This window comes from Stegostoma tigrinum, chromosome 32 (genome assembly GCF_030684315.1).
Source record: "Stegostoma tigrinum isolate sSteTig4 chromosome 32, sSteTig4.hap1, whole genome shotgun sequence".
Lineage (NCBI taxonomy): Eukaryota > Metazoa > Chordata > Chondrichthyes > Orectolobiformes > Stegostomatidae > Stegostoma > Stegostoma tigrinum.
Window position 1 is genome coordinate 39,102,275 of NC_081385.1, and position 18,425 is coordinate 39,120,699.

General features: G+C 42.0%; 2 protein-coding genes across 3 annotated transcripts in view; one reads left to right on the forward strand and one right to left on the reverse strand.

The window, feature by feature from the left end:
• tespa1 (thymocyte expressed, positive selection associated 1) overlaps positions 1 to 18,425 on the reverse strand; it is a 197,482-nt gene that overhangs the window by 150,316 nt on the left and 28,741 nt on the right. Inside the window, exon 1 of one of the 2 annotated variants that reach the window (XM_059638923.1) lies at positions 12,909 to 12,945. The exons of the other annotated variant lie outside the window; for it this stretch is intronic. The gene's annotated coding sequence lies outside the window, so the exon portion shown is untranslated. Of the gene's footprint in view, positions 1 to 12,908; positions 12,946 to 18,425 lie in introns of those variants that run through there. 2 annotated transcript variants of the gene reach the window in all.
• The window catches only part of endou (endonuclease, polyU-specific), an 87,113-nt gene that overhangs the window by 54,679 nt on the left and 14,009 nt on the right, over positions 1 to 18,425 (forward strand). Inside the window, exon 5 of the mRNA XM_059638926.1 lies at positions 17,652 to 17,765. Within this exon, the coding sequence (XP_059494909.1) occupies positions 17,652 to 17,765 (114 nt within the window). The remainder of the gene's footprint in view (positions 1 to 17,651; positions 17,766 to 18,425) is intronic.

Below are 18,425 nucleotides of genomic sequence, written 5' to 3' on the forward strand. Positions count from 1 at the left end.
TTTGATTTCACCATTACCCACTGAACGTGGATGCTAGCTTTTTGTGATTCATGCAGAATGACCCCAAAATCCCTCTGTTCTGCAGGTTTCTGAAATTTTTCTCCATTTAAATAAGCCATTTCTCCATTTTAAAAAAAGCTTTTGCCCAATTGCTTAGCCCTTGTTAAGAAAGGAAGCTGAATATTAATGATATGGGTTGTGGTATTAATTAGGGCCGTAACAAGCTATTATCATTCTTAATTGGCAACTCATCATCACTCAGCAAGAAACTCACTTTGCCCCCTCACTAGATGCAAAGATACTCCAAATGTTAAGATAGGTTTCAGTGGACTTCTCCTCCAATTCTGCCACAAATCTCACCATAGCCCACATCACTCAGGGCTCTATAAGATCCCACCCTGTGTACTCTGCAAGCTCCTGTTCTTCAACTGTTGGTCTGTCTGCATTTCACCATCCAGAATATGGTGCATGAAACAGATAGGTTAAATTTAACACACCTTCTGACAGCACTTTTTTCAGTGACACGGTGACATGTTCATACTATGCTAGTTGTCCTCAACCAGGGTGTTAGAAGAGCAACAATGGCACACATTCCAGAAAGAAAGCTTCAGCCCAAGTCTCCACTCCAGCACTGCCCTAAACATATGGACCAGCCTATAATCAGGATACTTGGCCTCACTTGGAATATTGCGTATTGTTCTGGTTGCCCCATTACAGGAAGGATGTGGAAGCATTGGAAAAGGTGGAAAAGGTGCAGAGGAGATTTACCAGGATGTTGCCTGGTCTGGACCGCAGGCCCTATGAAGAAAGGCTGAGGGACTTGGGTCTGTTCTCATTGGAGAGAAGGAGGTTAACAGGGGATTTAATAGAGACATACAAGATGATCAGAAGATTAGACAGGGTGGACACAAAGTCTTTTTCCTAGGATGATGATGTCTGCTTGTACGAGGGAGCATAGCTGCAAATTGGGCGGGGGGGGGTAGATTTAAGATGGATGTCAGAGGCAGGGCTTTTACTCAGAGAGTGGTAAGGGCGTGGAGTGCCCTGCCTGCCAATGTAGTTAACTCAGCCACATTAGGGGCATTTAATCAGTCCTTGGATAAGCATATGGATGATGGGATAGTGTAGGGGGATGGTCTTAGATTAATTCACAGGTCGGCGCAACATAGAGGGCCAAAGGGCCTGTTCTGCGCTGTATTGTTCTATGTTCTATGTTGTATACATTGGTACAACAGTGAGGAGGAAAGGCAGTTTACTGAAGAGGACATAGTTGGATGGGTGTAGTAGGTGGACAGTTGGCTGACAAAACTCAATGCAGAGAAATATGAACTGATATGTTTTAATAGACAGACATTTTCCAATGGAGCATAGGAGGTTGAGATGCCACCTGATAGCAATTTATAAAATAAAGGAAGGTACAAATAGAATTGATGGTAGTTGTCTTTTTCTTAAGATGGAGTTTTAAACACTAGGTGGCACACTAAGATGAGAGGAGAGAGATTTTTAAAAGACATGAGGCTTTTTTTAAAAATACAGCGTGGTTCACACTTCGAATGAACTTGCAGAGGAAGTGGGGACACAGGCACAATTACAACATTTAAAAGACATCTGGATGGATACATGAATAGGAGGGATGTGGGCCAGGAGCAGGTAGATGGGACTAGTTCAGTTTAGGATTATGTTCAGCATGGACTGGACAGACAGAAGGGTCGGTTTCCATACTGTATGATCTGTGACTCTATCTGTATAAAATAAATTTGTACATAGGTACTGTTGGAGATAGTAGGACAAGTTGAGAAAATGTCAGAAACAAACAGGATTCTGAGCTTTGCAAAGGCAAGAAATTTAACTTAAATCTTTACAGATTGCTGGTCAGCTGCAAAATTAAGAGCAAATCAGATAAGTGCACTAAGAAAAAACATCAACGTTTCAGAATCATTTTATCATGGAACGCATTCAGCACAGAGCAAGACAATTCTGACCATGCCAGCTCCCTGCAAGAAGCAATAGAGGTACAATTACTTAGGAATACAAAAGATAGGAACAGGAGTAGGCTATCTGATGTTTCAAGCTTGTTCCACCATCTTGGCTAATTACTCCAATCCCATCCTCTCCGCACACACATTAACGACATTTAAAGAGGCATTTGGACGAATGCTTGGATAGGAAAGGTTTAGAAGGATATGGGTCAATACAGGGAAATAGGGTTAGCATGGATAGACATTTTAGTCAGCATGGACCTGTTTGGGCTGAAGGGCCTGTCTCCATGTTGTAGGACTCTGACTGTATGAATCACTACAACTGCTGACAATCTTACAACATTGTTTCTGTAATGAACACCAAGTCATATTCTCTAAGTTGAATTTGCAACTGTTCATTCAGTTTGTTTGTTTATACTCTGCGTGCTTGTATAAAGAACTTTTAATTGGATTACACAATCTAACCTGTACTTCTGCTTGAATATTTGTTTTTGCTCGGTAGTTTCTTCTTTTTCTTTCCTGTATTGATCAGAGACATCTCTGTTTAACAATATAGGATACTCCCTATTCCAACACACGTCATCATCATCTTTGAACAATGAAAATAAAAGCAATATTGTTATGTCACATTGACTGGTATAGGGTATATGTTTGTACAACATGCTTTTTGTGAACAAACTTAGCAATTAACTTTGTTTATTCTTTCTTGTATATTCTATCACTTGTGTTACACAAAGTCTTCCAGATGATTTTCTTTGTTAATTGTTTAAATACATCTCCAGGATATGGACTGTAAACCTCTCTCTGCTCTGGTTTTGTCAAGTTCATTTTTCTTATTACTTGAGTTTAGGCTCTATTATTAATGTATTTATCTCCAATTGCTTGACCTAGATATGTATTTATCCAGAATGCTTTCAAGTGTGCCTTGGAAGGTACTCTGTATCTTTTAAATGTGGTTTTAATTTGTCTTATCTCTTTCTCTGACCCTTGAATTTGAGCTTTGTGAAATTGGCTGTACCATGTTTAGTCAAAATATCCACAAGTGCCACTTTCCAGTTTCTTTACAATGTTTCATGCTTTAATAACAAGTGACCCAAATATTACGCTACATTATCTTTTTCATCAAACTAATTTCAATAGAAATATGTCAAAATTGTCCAGATATTTATATAGTTCTATGGAGTCAGAGGGATATACAGACTGGAAACGGCATAGTCCAATTTGTCAGCTTTTGACCCATATTCTTCAACCCTTCCTATTCATATGCCCATCCAGATGTCTTTTAAATGTTACAATTGTGCCAGCCTCCATCATTTCTTCTGGCAGCTCATTCCATCCACGCACCACCCTCTGCATGAAAATGTTGCCTTTTAGGTCCCTTTTACATCTTTCCCCTCTCACCTCAAACCTATGCACTTTAGGTTTGGACTCCCCCACTCCAGGAAAAGTCCTTGTCTATGTATACTATCCATGCCTATCGTAATTTTATAAACCTGTCCCAGGTCACCCCTCAGCCTCTAACTCTCCAGGGTAAATAGCACCAGTCTATTCAGCCTCTCCCTTTAGTTCAAACTCTCCAAGCTTGGCAACGTCCTTGTAAATCTTTTCTGAACCCTTTCAAGCTTCACAACATCCTTTCTATAGAGTGGAGACCAGAATTTCAAATCTTTCCAACTTGCTTTCCCACAGCAAGAAATTAATATTATTTAACATTCAACTGACCATTTATTTTCCATAAGAATACATTGCAAATATGTCACTACATTTTAATCTGACTGTAAAAGATACTGGATTCCTGTAACTCTGCAAGGTACAAGTGCATATGAGTACATAAGCATTGGCAAGTATCACACAGTAAATTAGATTCAAATCAAGGCTTTTTTAATCCCTTATTTGTCTTTTAGAAATTAGTTTTGTGGGATAAATTTGTACAAATTTGTTTCCATCCACTCATTGATACCAAGTTAAAAATAAAAAAAAAATCATTAATGTCCTTCTGTCACTTATTAGATTTTAAGTTCCTTACAAATGTGCATAAATTGCAAATTTATACACGGGTGGCTCAGCGGTTAGCACTGCTGCCTCACAGCCCCAAGGACCTGGATTCAATTCCACCCTCGGGTGACTGTCTGTGCAAACTCCACACATCCTCCCCATGTCTGCATGGGTTTCCTCTGGATGCTCTGGTTTCCTCCCACAGTCCAAAGATGTGCAGGCTAGGTGGATCGGATGTGTTAAATTGCCCGTAGTGTTCACGGGTGTGTAGATTTCCGGGGTTATGGTGGGGGGGGGTTTCTGGGTGGAATGCTTTGAGGGTCAGTGTGGACTTGTTGGGCCAAAGGACCTGTTTGTTTCCACACTGTAGGGATTCTATAATTCAAATTGTGCTTATCCAACAATATTTAAGGGCTTACGTTTTGTGCCTGCAGCTAAAGAAACTTTCCTAGTTTCTCTTAAAAATCATCATGGCCTTGCTGTCATTAGACACAGTTTATTTAAAAAACAAGCACTGCTGAAAACTTTGTGGTCTGCTCATGCACATTCAGATCATGGTGGGCAACATGCAAAAGTTTGTGTCCACCTCATTTGAATGGCTGTGACTGTCATCTAGCTAGTACATCAGAAATAAGAAATCAAGAAATTTTCTTGACTAGCTCACTAAAGAACAAGATGACAGACAAATACTGCTGTATGAGGACCTCCAGAGCAAATAGGAGAAGGCTAAATGGGCATGTACAGAGGTACCTATAAATGGGTGCCATTATGTTGTACGAAGAGAAAAAAAATTAGTGAAGACAAATATATTGTCCCTTGCAATCAGAAATAAGGAATTTAAAATGGAGAACAAAGAAATGGCAAAACAATTAAATATTTTGGTTTGTGTTCACAAAGGAGGACACAAATAGCATCCCAAACATTTTGAGGAACATGTTGTCTAGTAAGAAAAAGGAATTGAAGGAAATCAATATTGGTTGGGAAATGGTATTGGGAAACATAATGGGGTTGAAGGCCAACAAAACAAAATCTACATCCTAGAATATTTGTGGAAGTAGCCCTAGAAATAGTGGATACATTAGTGATCATCTTTCAAGATGCAATAGACTCTAACTACCTTTCATCCACAGGAACTGTTCTAATCTAACCTCACTATTTATTAAAAAGAGGGCGAGGGAAAATCGACCAGTTAACCTGAAATCAATTGCACAGAAACTGCTGCAGCCCATTATACAAGATTTAAAAGCTTGGAAAAAATATTGACAAGTTTGGACCGAGTTGGCATAGAACATAGAACATAGAACATAGAACAGTACAGCACAGAACAGGCCCTTCAGCCCACAATGTTGTGCCGACCATTGATCCTCATGGATGCACCCTCAAATTTCTGTGACCATATGCATGTCCAGCAGTCTCTTAAATGACCCCAATGACCTTGCTTCCACAACTGCTGCTGGCAACGCATTCCATGCTCTCACAACTCTCTGCGTAAAGAACCTGCCTCTGACATCCCCTCTATACTTTCCACCAACCAGCTTAAAACTATGACCCCTCGTGCTAGCCATTTCTGCCCTGGGAAATAATCTCTGGCTATCGACTCTATCTATGCCTCTCATTATCTTGTATACCTCAATTAGGTCCCCTCTCCTCCTCCTTTTCTCCAATGAAAAGAGACCGAGCTCAGTCAACCTCTCTTCATAAGATAAGCCCTCCAGTCCAGGCAGCATCCTGGTAAACCTCCTCTGAACCCTCTCCAAAGCATCCACATCTTTCCTATAATAGGGCGCCCAGAACTGGACGCAGTATTCCAAGTGCGGTCTAACCAAAGTTTTATAGAGCTGCAACAAGATCTCACGACTCTTAAACTCAATGCCCCTGTTAATGAAAGCCAAAACACCATATGCTTTCTTAACAACCCTGTCCACTTGGGTGGCCATTTTAAGGGATCTATGTATCTGCACACCAAGATCCCTCTGTTCCTCCACGCTGCCAAGAATCCTATCCTTAATCCTGTACTCAGCTTTCAAATTCGACCTTCCAAAATGCATCACCTCGCATTTATCCAGGTTGAACTCCATCTGCCACCTCTCAGCCCATCTCTGCATCCTGTCAATGTCCCGCTGCAGCCTACAACAGCCCTCTACACTGTCAACGACACCTCCGACCTTTGTGTCGTCTGCAAACTTGCTGACCCATCCTTCAATTCCCTCGTCCAAGTCATTAATAAAAATTACAAACAGTAGAGGCCCAAGGACAGAGCCCTGTGGAACCCCACTCACCACTGAATAGTTTTACAAAAACAAATCTATTGGTATTTCTTTGAGACAGTAACTAGTAGAGTTAAAGCGGGGCGGGGTGAGGGGGAGGAACAACCATTGGATATGGTTTACTTGGAGTTAGAGAAGATTTTCAATATGTTTATATATTGGGAGTAATGTGCTTGCATGGATATAGAACTGGCTGGCAGACAGGAAACACAAGTAAGAATAAATTGCTTGTCTTTTGAGTAACAACCAGTGACCAGTATGATACCACAGGGATCAGTGTTAGGATCCCAGCTATTCACAATATATATTGATGATATTGCTGGAAAACTAAATGCAATACCCCTAAATTTGTAGAGCTGACAGAGCTGGGCAGGAGGATGAACTGCAATGAAGATGTAAAGGATGCTCAGTGAGATAATAAAATGTGAGGCTGGATGAACACAGCAGGCCAAGCAGCATCTCAGGAGCACAAAAGCTGACGTTTCGGGCCTAGACCCTTCATCAGAGAGGGGGATGGGGAGAGGGAGCTGGAATAAATAGGGAGAGAGGGGGAGGCGGACCGAAGATGGAGAGTCAATGGGAGAGAGATTCCCTGAGGTTGGTCCGGATACTATTTTAACCTCACTGCGAAGTCTCTTCCAGGGATGCCTAACCTGAAGAAGTTACCCTCCTCCCTCCGGACCAACCTCAGGGAATCTCTCTCCCATTGACTCTCCATCTTCGGTCCGCCTCCCCCTCTTTCCCTATTTATTCCAGCTCCCTCTCCGATGAAGGGTCTAGGCCCGAAACGTCAGCTTTTGTGCTCCTGTGATGCTGCTTGGCCTGCTGTGTTCATCCAGCCTCACATTTTATTATCTTGGAATTCTCCAGCACCTGCAGCTCCCATTATCTCTGATGCTCAGTGAGAGTTGGGCAAGTTGAGAGAGAGGGCAAACATATGGCAGATGAAGTATACTGTGTATAAATGAGAGATTATCTATTTTATTAGCAAAAACAAGAAGGTGGTGTATCAAATGGATTGAGAAAGGGCAGGTGTAATGAGAACTTGGTGTCTGTTTACACCAGTTGCTGAAAGTCAGTATACAGTGTGCAGCAGACAGTGAAAAAGGTAAATGGTATGTTGACTGTCAGTGAGATAATTTGAGTAGAGATGTCTTGCTGTAATTGTACACAGTCTAAAGATATGGAGTAGGCCATTTAGGACCGAGGTATGAAATTTAAGAAGGTAGGAAAGTGTGGAGGAGTGGCTTCGTTAATTACTTCCTTACTAATAGCAAATTAGGTTATTCATAGTGTTAAGAATTTAAAGAGGGCAGATTTCTTGAAGTATTTCCAGAAGACCTTTTTGTAGTCATATGTAGAAAGCTCAATAAGAGACAATCAGTGCTGGATCTGATTCAACAGAAAGAAGCTAGGCGTGTTCAATGTGGCAGCGTGGGACTATTTAGGTGATAGCAACCACAACACAAGATGGCTCATATTTGCTCTGGACAAGGAAAAGGATGGCCTATAAGGGACAGCTTTAGATTGGGGGAAGGCAAATTTCATTAAAATAAAGCAGGATCTAGCCACAGGAGACCCTGAACAGTTCCTTGCAGATGAGTTTACTGCAGAGCAATTAGGGGGCATTCAAAAATGAACTGGGAAGAGTACAGACCAATATGTACCCTGTCGAGGGAAATGTAGGAGCAAGAAGTTCAGGGAACTCAGATGTCTACTACAGTTTAGGACTAGATGAGGAAGTGTAGGTTTTTAGCAAATCCAAAGAGAGCAATTCAGTTGAGTCTGTAGAGCAAGTGTAAGAAGGAATTAAGAAAGCAATTGGAAGAGCAAAAACAGGGCATGACAAAAAAAAGGACTTGTAAACAGGCTCAGGGAGAATCCTAAGATATTTTATAAATACAATAAAGGGATGAGTGGGGAAAGAGCATGAGCAATCAGGGACTGAAGAGGCAACCCGTGTGTGAAGCTGCAGGATATTGGAAAGGTGTTAAATGAATACTTCTCTCTGGTCTTCACTCTGGAAAGGGAGAACATAGGTGTGGAATTCAGGAAATGAGGCTGTGAGAAACTTACGCAGGTTGACATAGGAAGTGAGTGGGCATTGGAGACTTAGAACAGACAAATTCCCTGCCTCGGATGAATAGCATCACAGGCTGCTGTGGGAAACAAGGCAGGAAATTGCAGGGGCTCTGTCACAAATTTTTAATTCCTCTTGGACACAGGGGAAATGCCAGGAGGATGGCTAATGTGGTTCCACCTTTTAAAAGGAGTGGTAAAAGCAAAGCAGGAAATTATAAGACTGGCAAGGCTCATGTCAGTGATAGGGTAACTGTTGGAGAAAATTCTGAAGGAGTGAATTAGTATCCACTTGGAAAGACATGAATTAATTAGGGATTGTCAGCATGGCTTTGTCAGAGGGAGGTCATGTCTAACAAACTTGTTACAATTGTTTGAAAGTGTGATCAAATGAAGTTCAGTTGATAATAAAATTGCGGTCCTTGAAGAGCTTGGACATCTCCAGCACATCCCTCACCTTCCTGGATCTCTCAGTCTCCATCTCAGGCAACCAGCTTGTAACTGATGTCCATTTCAAGCCCACCGACTCCCACAGCTACCTAGAATACACCTCCTCCCACCTACACTCCTGCAAAAATTCCATCTCCTATTCCCAATTCCTCCGCCTCCGCCGCATCTGCTCCCACGATGAGGCATTCCACTCCCGCACATCCCAGATGTCCAATTTCTTCAAGGACCGCAACTTTCCCCCCACAGTGGTCGAGAACGCCCTTGACCGCGTCTCCCGCATTTCCCACAACACATCCCTCACACCCCGCCCCCGCCACAACCGCCCAAAGAGGATCCCCCTCGTTCTCACACACCAGCCCACCAACCTCCGGATACAACGCATCATCCTCCGACACTTCCGCCATCTACAATCCGACCCCACCACCCAAGACATTTTTCCATCCCCACCCCTGTCTGCTTTCCGGAGAGACCACTCTCTCCGTGACTCCCTTGTTCGCTCCACACTGCCCTCCAACCCCATCACACCCGGCACCTTCCCCTGCAACCGCAGGAAATGATACACTTGCCCCCTCACCCCTATCCCAGGCCCCAAGATGACTTTCCACATTAAGCAGAGGTTCACCTGCACATCTGCCAATGTGGTATATTGCATCCACTGTACCCGGTGTGGCTTCCTCTACTATGGGGAAACCAAGCGGAGGCTTGGGGACCGCTTTGCAGAACACCTCCGCTCGGTTTGCAATAAACAACTGCACCTCCCAGTCGCAAACCATTTCCACTCCCCCTCCCATTCTTTAGATGACATGTCCATCATGGGCCTCTTGCAGTGCCACAATGATGCCACCCGAAGGTTGCAGGAACAGCAACTCATATTCCGCTTGGGAACCCTACAGCCCAATGGTATCAATGTGGATTTCACCAGCTTCAAAATCTCCCCTTCCCCCACCGCATCCCAAAACCAGCCCAGTTCGTCCCCTCCCCCCACTGCACCACACAACCAGCCCAGCTCTTCCCCTCCACCCACTGCATCCCAAAACCAGTCCAACCTGTCTCCGCCTCCCTAACCTGTTCTTCCTCTCACCCATCCCTTCCTCCCACCCCAAGCCGCACCTCCATCTCCTACCTACTAACCTCATCCCACCTCCTTGACCTGTCCGTCTTCCCTGGACTGACCTATCCCCTCCCTACCTCCCCACCTATACTGTCCTCTCCACCTATCTTCTTTTCTCTCCATCTTCAGTCCGCCTCCACCTCTCTCCCTATTTATTCCAGAACCCTCAACCCATCCCCCTCTCTGATGAAGGGTCTAGGCCCGAAACGTCAGCTTTTGTGCTCCTGAGATGCTGCTGGGCCTGCTGTGTTCATCCAGCCTCACATTTTATTATCTTGGATTCTCCAGCATCTGCAGTTCCCATTATCACTGAAGTTCAGTTGATGTAGTTTATATGGATTTCAGCAACACTTTCAACAATGTCTCATATGAGACTGCTTGAGAATGTTAAAACACATTGAACTGGGGAAATCTTGGTAAGATAGATCACAAACTGGCTTAGTAAATGGGACACAAAGGGCTGTGGTGGAAGGTTGTTTGAATGACTGAGACTGGTGTCTAGTGGTGTACCACAAAGATCGATACGGAGACCCTTATTATTTGTTACATACATAAATTATGTAGATGAAAATGGGCGGTGGTGGGGATTGTTAAGCAAAGTTGCAGACAACATCAAGATTGGTAGAGTGGTTAATAGTGAAGATGGTTTTAGGTTACAGGAAGATATAGATGGGTTGGTCAGTTGGCCAGACAGTGTTTAACGCTGACCATTGAATCATATTATAGAATCCCTACACAATGTGGAAATAGGCTATTTGGCCCAAAAAGTCCACAGAGCTCCCCACCCAGAATTACCCCCTTAACTTATCCTTGTAACCCTCTATTTCCCATGGCTAATCCACTTAAGCTACGCATCCCTGGACACTATGGACAATTTATAATGGCCAATCCAACTAATTTGCACATCGTTGGACAGTGGGAGGAAACAGAGCATCTGGACGAAGCCCGTGCAGACATTGGGAAAACATACTCCACACAGACAGCCAGCCGAGGCTGGAATTGAATCCAGGTCCCTGGCACTGTGAGGCAGTCTTAGTCACTGAACCATCATGTTACCTCCTGATAAGTGCGAGGTGATACACTTTGGAAGAAGAAACAAGTTGAGGGAATATTCAATGAATAGCAGGACTGGCTAGCTTAGAGGAACAGAGGGATCTTGGGGTAATTACTCACAGGTTACTGAAATCAGCAGAGCATGTGGATGAGATAGTTAAGGCGGCATATGGGACACAAGCTTTCATCAGTCGTGGCATGGAATGTAAGAGCAAGGAGGTAATGTTGGAGTTGTACAAAGTGACGGTCAGGCCGCAGCTGGAGTGCTGTGTGTAGTTCTAGTCACCTCACTATAGAAAGCTTGTGGTAGCACTGGAGGGGTTCCAGAGGAAGTTCACCAGGATGTTGCCTGGGATGGAGAAATTGAGCTGTAAGGAGAGGCTAGATAGGCTTGGATGGTTTGCTTTAGAACAGAGAAGACTGAAGAAAACAAGATTATGAGGGGCCTGAACAGGGTGAATAGAGAACTGCTGCTCCCCTTGGTTGAGACAATCATGAGAGGACATTCTTTTAGGGTAAGTGGCAGGAGATTCAGAGGGATTTTGGGAAAAAACTTCTTCACTCTGTGGGTGGTGCAAAACTGGCATGCACTGTCTGGGAACGTAGGGGAGGCCAGAAACTTTACAAGCTTCAAAAAAATGTTTTTGAATATTATATTTGAAAAATATTTGAAAAACATGGGGCAATTGCAGGAAATTGGGATTAGCACACTTTTATAGTGGTAGTTATGTCAGCACAGACTCAAAGGCTGAAGGGGCCTTTCTGCACTGCATGAATCTATTTATAGGCACAATGAGGAATTGCCTAAATTCAGGAAGCCAGGGTATAGACGTGAGGAATGATCAAAGCAAGAGGCCACTTGTGGGATTTGGGTGCAGGCTCCCTAACAGTAACTGTTTAGTGGAACAGGATATCAAGGAAGATATAATAGGACCTTGTCTAAAGGATGCAGCAATTAACATGGAGGAGTTTCAATATACTAACAGACTGAAAATAATTCAGGTGTGCACAAATAGAGTAGAGGAGGAATTAATTGAATGTTTTCAGGACAGTTTGTATACCTGTGTGTTTATGACACCAACCCAGAAACCAGGCTATACTAGACATGTCTTTAACCAATGAGATGGGATTAATTATTGACTTTATAATGAAAGCACTCTGGGTAACAGCTACCATAATGTAATTGAATTTTGCACATAGTTCAAGGGAGAGAAGGGTGGGTAGAAATCAACTAATTTGAATTTAAATAAGGGCAATTATGAGAGTGTAAAGGCAGAGATATTGAAAGTGAGCTGGGTTAAGGGATAGGTCAATAGAGATTTGTGGCAATAACGTAATATTCCAGAGAGCACAGAATAGTTAAGTTTCAACAAATAAGAAAAAATTCATAGGCATGAGTAGTGTGTGGCATGTTAAAATCTGGAGGGCCTTTTTTGTTCTTAAAGTAAAACTTAAAAAAAACAGGATGGGACTAAGTTCCAAAGCACTCAGGTCAGCCTTTCAGTTAGCCTACACGTGCAGCACTCTGAACTGTTTGCAGGGGTAGCAGACTTGAAGAAAAAAATAGGCAAAACTGTGCACTTTTTCCCAAGCAAGTTTTGAGGAGCCAGGAATTTTTTTGACTCTGTACTTCAGACTCTGGAGTGAAAATTCTGGTATGGTGAAAATCAAGTAGGTTTAGTGTGTTTTATTGACAGATCAGAGCTGGCTACATTTTCTCTTTGTTGGAGCAGCATTCTGCTACTGAAATAATTTTAAGATTCATTTTTACCTGTGTTCCTGACATTGTCTTTGTGTACTATAATCTTTATCAGTTAACATGATGAAAATTACCTACAGCCTACTTCTAGTATTGAAATGTAAGGAGACTTATCTATGGCAATTTGCTTATTCCATAGTAAATTGCTAAGTTCTGGAGAACCCCACAGTATTACATATGAAATTTAAAGTAGTCAGAATTCAGAATAAGCTTACCAATTGGTGGAGGTTTGTTTTTCGGACTGGAACTTATGACCAGTGGAGCTCCTCAAGGATCAGTACTGCATCCACTTTTGTTTGTCATTTTTATAAGTGTTTTGTTTGAGAATATAGGAGGCATGGTTAGTAAGTTTGCAGATGACATCAAAATTGGTAGTGTAGTCGACAGTGAAGAACGTTATCTAGGATTACAAAGACATCTTGATTAGTTGGGTCAATGAGCTGAGGAATGGCAGGTGGAGTTCAATCTGGATCATTATGAAGCATTGCATTTTGATAAAAGAAACATGGGCAGGACTTGTATAATTAACAGTCGAGCCCTGGGTAGTGTTGTAGAACAGAGACCTAGGGTTTCAGGTTCATAATTCTCTGAAATTTGCATCACAGATCCACAGGGTGGTTAAGAAGGCATTTAGCATGCTTGTCTTCATTGCTCAGATTTTTTGAGTTTGGGAATTGAGAGGTCATGTTGAGATTATAAGGATGTTAGTGAGGCCTCTTCTGGAATACTGTGTGCAGTTCTGATCATTCGGCTATAGGAAATATACTATTAAACTGGAGAGGGATCAGAAACAAAAAATCAGCATGTTGCTAGGAATGGAGAGTTTGAGTTACAGGAGAGGTTGGATAGACTGGGGCCTTTTTCACTGGAACATAGGGAGGTTGAGGGGTGACCTTTATAGAGGTTTTATAAAATCACAAAGGTCACAGGTAGGTTGAATAGCAAAGGTCTTTTCCCTAAGGTGGGGGAGTTCAAAACTAGGGGGCATATTTTTAAGGTGCGAGGACAAAGATTTACAAAGGATATGAGGAGCAACTTTTTTTTTTAAAGATACAAAATGGTTAGTGTATGGAATGAACTGCTAGAGGAAAATGGTGAATGCAGGTACAGTTACAAAGTTTAAAAGACATTTGGACAGATGCATAAATATGAAAGGTTTGGAGGAATATGGGCCATAAGACATAGGAGTGGAAGTAAGGCCATTCGGCCCATCAAGTCCACTCCACCATTTAAATCATGGCTGATAGGCATTTCAATTCCACTTCCCTGCACTCTCCTTGTAGCCCTTGATGCCGCCTGCCAAGTGCAGGCAGGTGGGACTAGCTTAGTTTTGGAATATGGTGTGGACTAATTGGACTGAAGGATCTGTTTCTGTGCTGTGTGACTCTGACTCCTCTTGCTAAGGCGGCTACAAAACAGAATTTGCCTTCTTTACTGCCTGATGCATTTGCACACTCACTTATAGCAATTGGTACACAAAGACACCCAAGAAGAGTCGAATATTGTCCTTTCTCAATTTATAGCCATTCAAATAATAATCTTCCTCCTACTTTTGCTACCAAAGTGGATAACCTCACATTTATCCACATTATATTGCATCTTCCATACATTCGCCCATTTGCTCATTTCCCGCTCAACATCTTTGCATCTTCCTCCAGCCATGTGTCATCTGCAAATTTTGAGGTATTTGATTTAGTTCCCTCATCTAAGTCTTTAACCTGCATTGAGAATAGCTGGAGTCCTCATTTTGATTCCTGTGGTACCGAGTAGTCACTGCTTGCCAAAGACTCATTTAGATTTTTTTTAAAAAAATTCCCTACACAGTGTGGAAACAGGCCCTTTGGCCTAGCAAGTCCACACTGCCCCTTGGAGCATCCCACCCAGATCCGTCCCCCTATAACCCACACACCCCTGAACACTATAGGGAATTTAGCATGGCTGATCCACCTAGCCTGCACATCTTTGGACTGTGGGAGGAAACCCACGCAGACATGGGGAGAACGTGCAAACTCTGCACAGACAGTTACCCGAGACTGGAATCGAACCCAGGTCCCTGGTGCTGGGAGGCTGCAGTGTTAACTACTGAGCCATCGTGCCGCCCTATTCCTACTCTTTGCCTGCTAACCATTTTCTATCCATCTCAATACATTGCCCTGGTTCCATGCACTTTAATTTTACATTTTATTCATTTACTTGGAATTTTGTTAAAAGCTTTCTGCAGGTCCAAATAATGGCTCACCCTAATAAACTGTACAAGTTACATCCTTGAAAAATTCCAATAGATTCAGCACATATGATTTCTCATCTCCATGAAGATTGTGTCTGATTCTACCTCAGTTTCTAAGTGCTCTGCTATAAAAATTCTTGGTAATAGACTCTAGCATGTTGCCTACTACCGATGCAGCCTCACTGGTCTATATTTCCTGTTTACACTCTGCCTCCCGTTTTAAATAGTGAGGCTACAGTAATTGCTCTCCAATCTGTAGAAATTGTTCCAGGGTGTTATGGACTGGGCTACGCCCCCTAAAAATATAGCAAGGGGATAGCCTAGACCCAAACTTTTTTTAAAAAGAAAGCAAGTATATGATACTACATTCCAGATATGATTTGATTGGTCAGCCACTAGGCTTTAAGCAAAACACATCTTATTCTTACAGCACAATTAAAATACAACTCAAAAAAGAATTGGCATTACTAACTGCATTAAAATACCTAACAATATCATTTAATCATTAATCAATCACCTGTACCAATATAGCAGCATCCCATAAACATACCCCGGTAAACACAAATGCAGAAAACAGAATTTCCGCACATGCTTTCTCCCTTCCAGTCCAGAGGAAAGGAACACTTCAAAAAAAACACAATCTAACGGCGGGGGAGGGAAGAGAGAGAGGGGGGAGGGAAGTGGGGGTATATGTCAACTTCAACAGACAACTCCAAACCTCTACTGCAAGCAAATCTATGATCATGAGTTTGTGTGAGGCTGACTCCACCACTCATACTTCTTTTGTTTAATCTTTAAAACCACTCAGAGGGCTCAAACTTGTTTACCCACAGCTTCTGAAGCAGAAATTCCAACACTGCTATAGCTACACCGCTCTGCAAGAGAAACAGCCCAGAACAAATTTCACTTAAAGACTAAAGTAACTGCAGGGAGGCCAGGCCCCATCACCCTTTATTTACCTGTGCACAGTACACTGGCTATGGCTAGCCAGCTCGGAGTCAGTCACAACTGAGAAGATTCTAATCTGGTTATCTTGGTCAGCCAAGGCTTTCTTGGTTGACTGATGTTAACAACTCCATCAATCTGGTCCCAGCCACTACAAAGACAGTACTGTCACAAAAGTCTAAAGAATATTGGAAGTTGACCATCAATGCATCCATTACTTCTAAGAACAGTACCTGAACTACTTTGGGGTGTAGACTATAAGTCTATGGGGATTTATTAGCCTTCAACCCCCTTAATTTCTCCAAGACCACTTTTCTACTAATATAAATTTGCTCCATATCCTCCTCCTCACTGAACCTTGTGTGCCCATCATTTCTAGTGCATTATTCATGTCCTCCTTTATGAAGGCAGAAATGAAATAGAAATTTAGTTTATTAGCCATTTCTTTGTACACTGCTACCATATAGGCTATGAAGCAATGGGAAAGATATGGAAGCATAAATCTGCAAGCAAATTAGACAGTGGTTTAAAAGCTATAATTTCTTTTTTTGTTTTCACATGGGATGGGGGCATTACTGGCTGGACAAGCATATATCCCCTAACCCTAGGTGCCTTTGAGAAAAAGCAAAGAGAAGCTTTCTTCTTGAACCAATGCAGTCCATTTAGTGTATGGACACCCACGATGCTGTTACGGAAGGGATTCCAAGATTTTGGTACAATATACTATACTAAAGAAATGACAAAATATTTCCAAGCCTGAATGGTGAGTTGCTTGGAGGTGAACTTGCAGGTAGTGGCATTCCCATAAGTCTGTCCTTGTTGTTCTAGATCAAAAAGGTCATAGGTTTGGAAGGTGCTGCATAAGGAGCCTTGGTGAATTTCTGCAGTGCATCTTATAGACAGTATACCCTACTGCCACTGAGCATTGGTGGTGGAGGGACTGCTTGTTTGAGAATGTGGTGCAAATCAGACCCTGGCAGAACTCAAATTGAGTTTCAATGAGCAGCTCATTAGTCTAAACGTTTTCCCACTGATTAAGTTAAACCAATTGGCCTGTAGTTGCTAAGTTAATTCCGCTTTTGAGCAAGAGTGGAATATTTTCAATTCTCCTGACCTCTGACACCTTATCTGGTTCTGATGCAGCTTGGAAGACCTTAGTCTCTGCAAATTCCATAGTTTGTGATGTAAACTGTGAGATATATAACTGATATATTTTAATATTTATCACCGATGCTTAGTGTCAGGCGGCCATTCACACTATATCAGCAGCAGCTGAAGAATAGATTGTTAAGGTCAACATTGAACTACAACCATGTCCATAGCCATAAGAATTTTTAAAAAGGCAATTAGAATATCTTGTCTTTGAAAAAGAAATTCAGCTTGTTTATTCTTATAACTTCAGTAAATAACTTCACTTCTCCACATCATCTGTAATCCTGTCTTATTGCACTCTTGCTTAACCAGTTTATCTCTTTGTGACCTTTCTGTGCTATCCACACACTTTACATCCCACCTAGTTTGTATTTTCATCAAACTTGGAGACATTACTCACTGTCTCTTATTTAAAATAATAAAATTGTAAATAGATGAAGCCCCAACACTCACCCTTGTGACACTCCGTCATATGGAAGATATTGCTGTCTCTATGATTCCTATCCATTAACCTGTCCTTTATTCTTGCTGATATTATTATTCCTAATTCTTTGAGACATTATCTTGCCCACTAATCTTGTGTGCGACACCTATTGAAAATCTTTTATATCATACATCTTATTTCTGTTCACAGAGATGTACAATTCCATCAAAGAATTTGAGGAGGACCTGAAGATGATGTGGTTTGGTCTCTACTCTAGAGCCAACAATGTTCTTGATTCCAGTGGCTTCGAACATGTGTTTTCAGGTATGCAATGGTTTTGAAAAGTCTGGGAAAACTCCTCACATCCAATAGTGAATTTGCAACAGCTGACATTGAAAATCAACACCACACCTCGAATATACAGATTAGCTGTAACAGCCCAAAAGCTCAAAATGGAGTTTGACAAGTTGCATCTTTACCAATCGCGCACACAGTATACTTTCTCCATCAGATTCTTCATCACACATTCAGCACAAGGTTCACCATCATACGTTCACCAACTCTCTCACTTCTAGATTCAAAATTGTTCTTAATTTTGAACACCTTATAAAGGTCTAATTTTAATCTTCTCTACTCTAAAACAACAGACTATTCCCAAAGCCCTTCTTCCAGTAACAAATGGCAATGATTTGCCCTTGTGTATTTTATTGCTTTGTCTTCATTTTGTACACCTCTACCAAATATTCCCTCAATCTCCTTTGCTTAATGAATAACCTTACCTTCTCTAACCTCACCATCTAAGTAAAATATCCCATCCCAGAAACTATACTGGTAAACCTTCTCTACACCCCTCAAGAACACTTATATCTGTCATAAACCAGACGTAGATACTGTACTCTGGAGGATGGCCCAGTGGTTAGTGCTAATGCCTCACAGCACCAGGAACCCAGGTTAAATTCAAGCCTTGGCTGACTGTACAAAGTT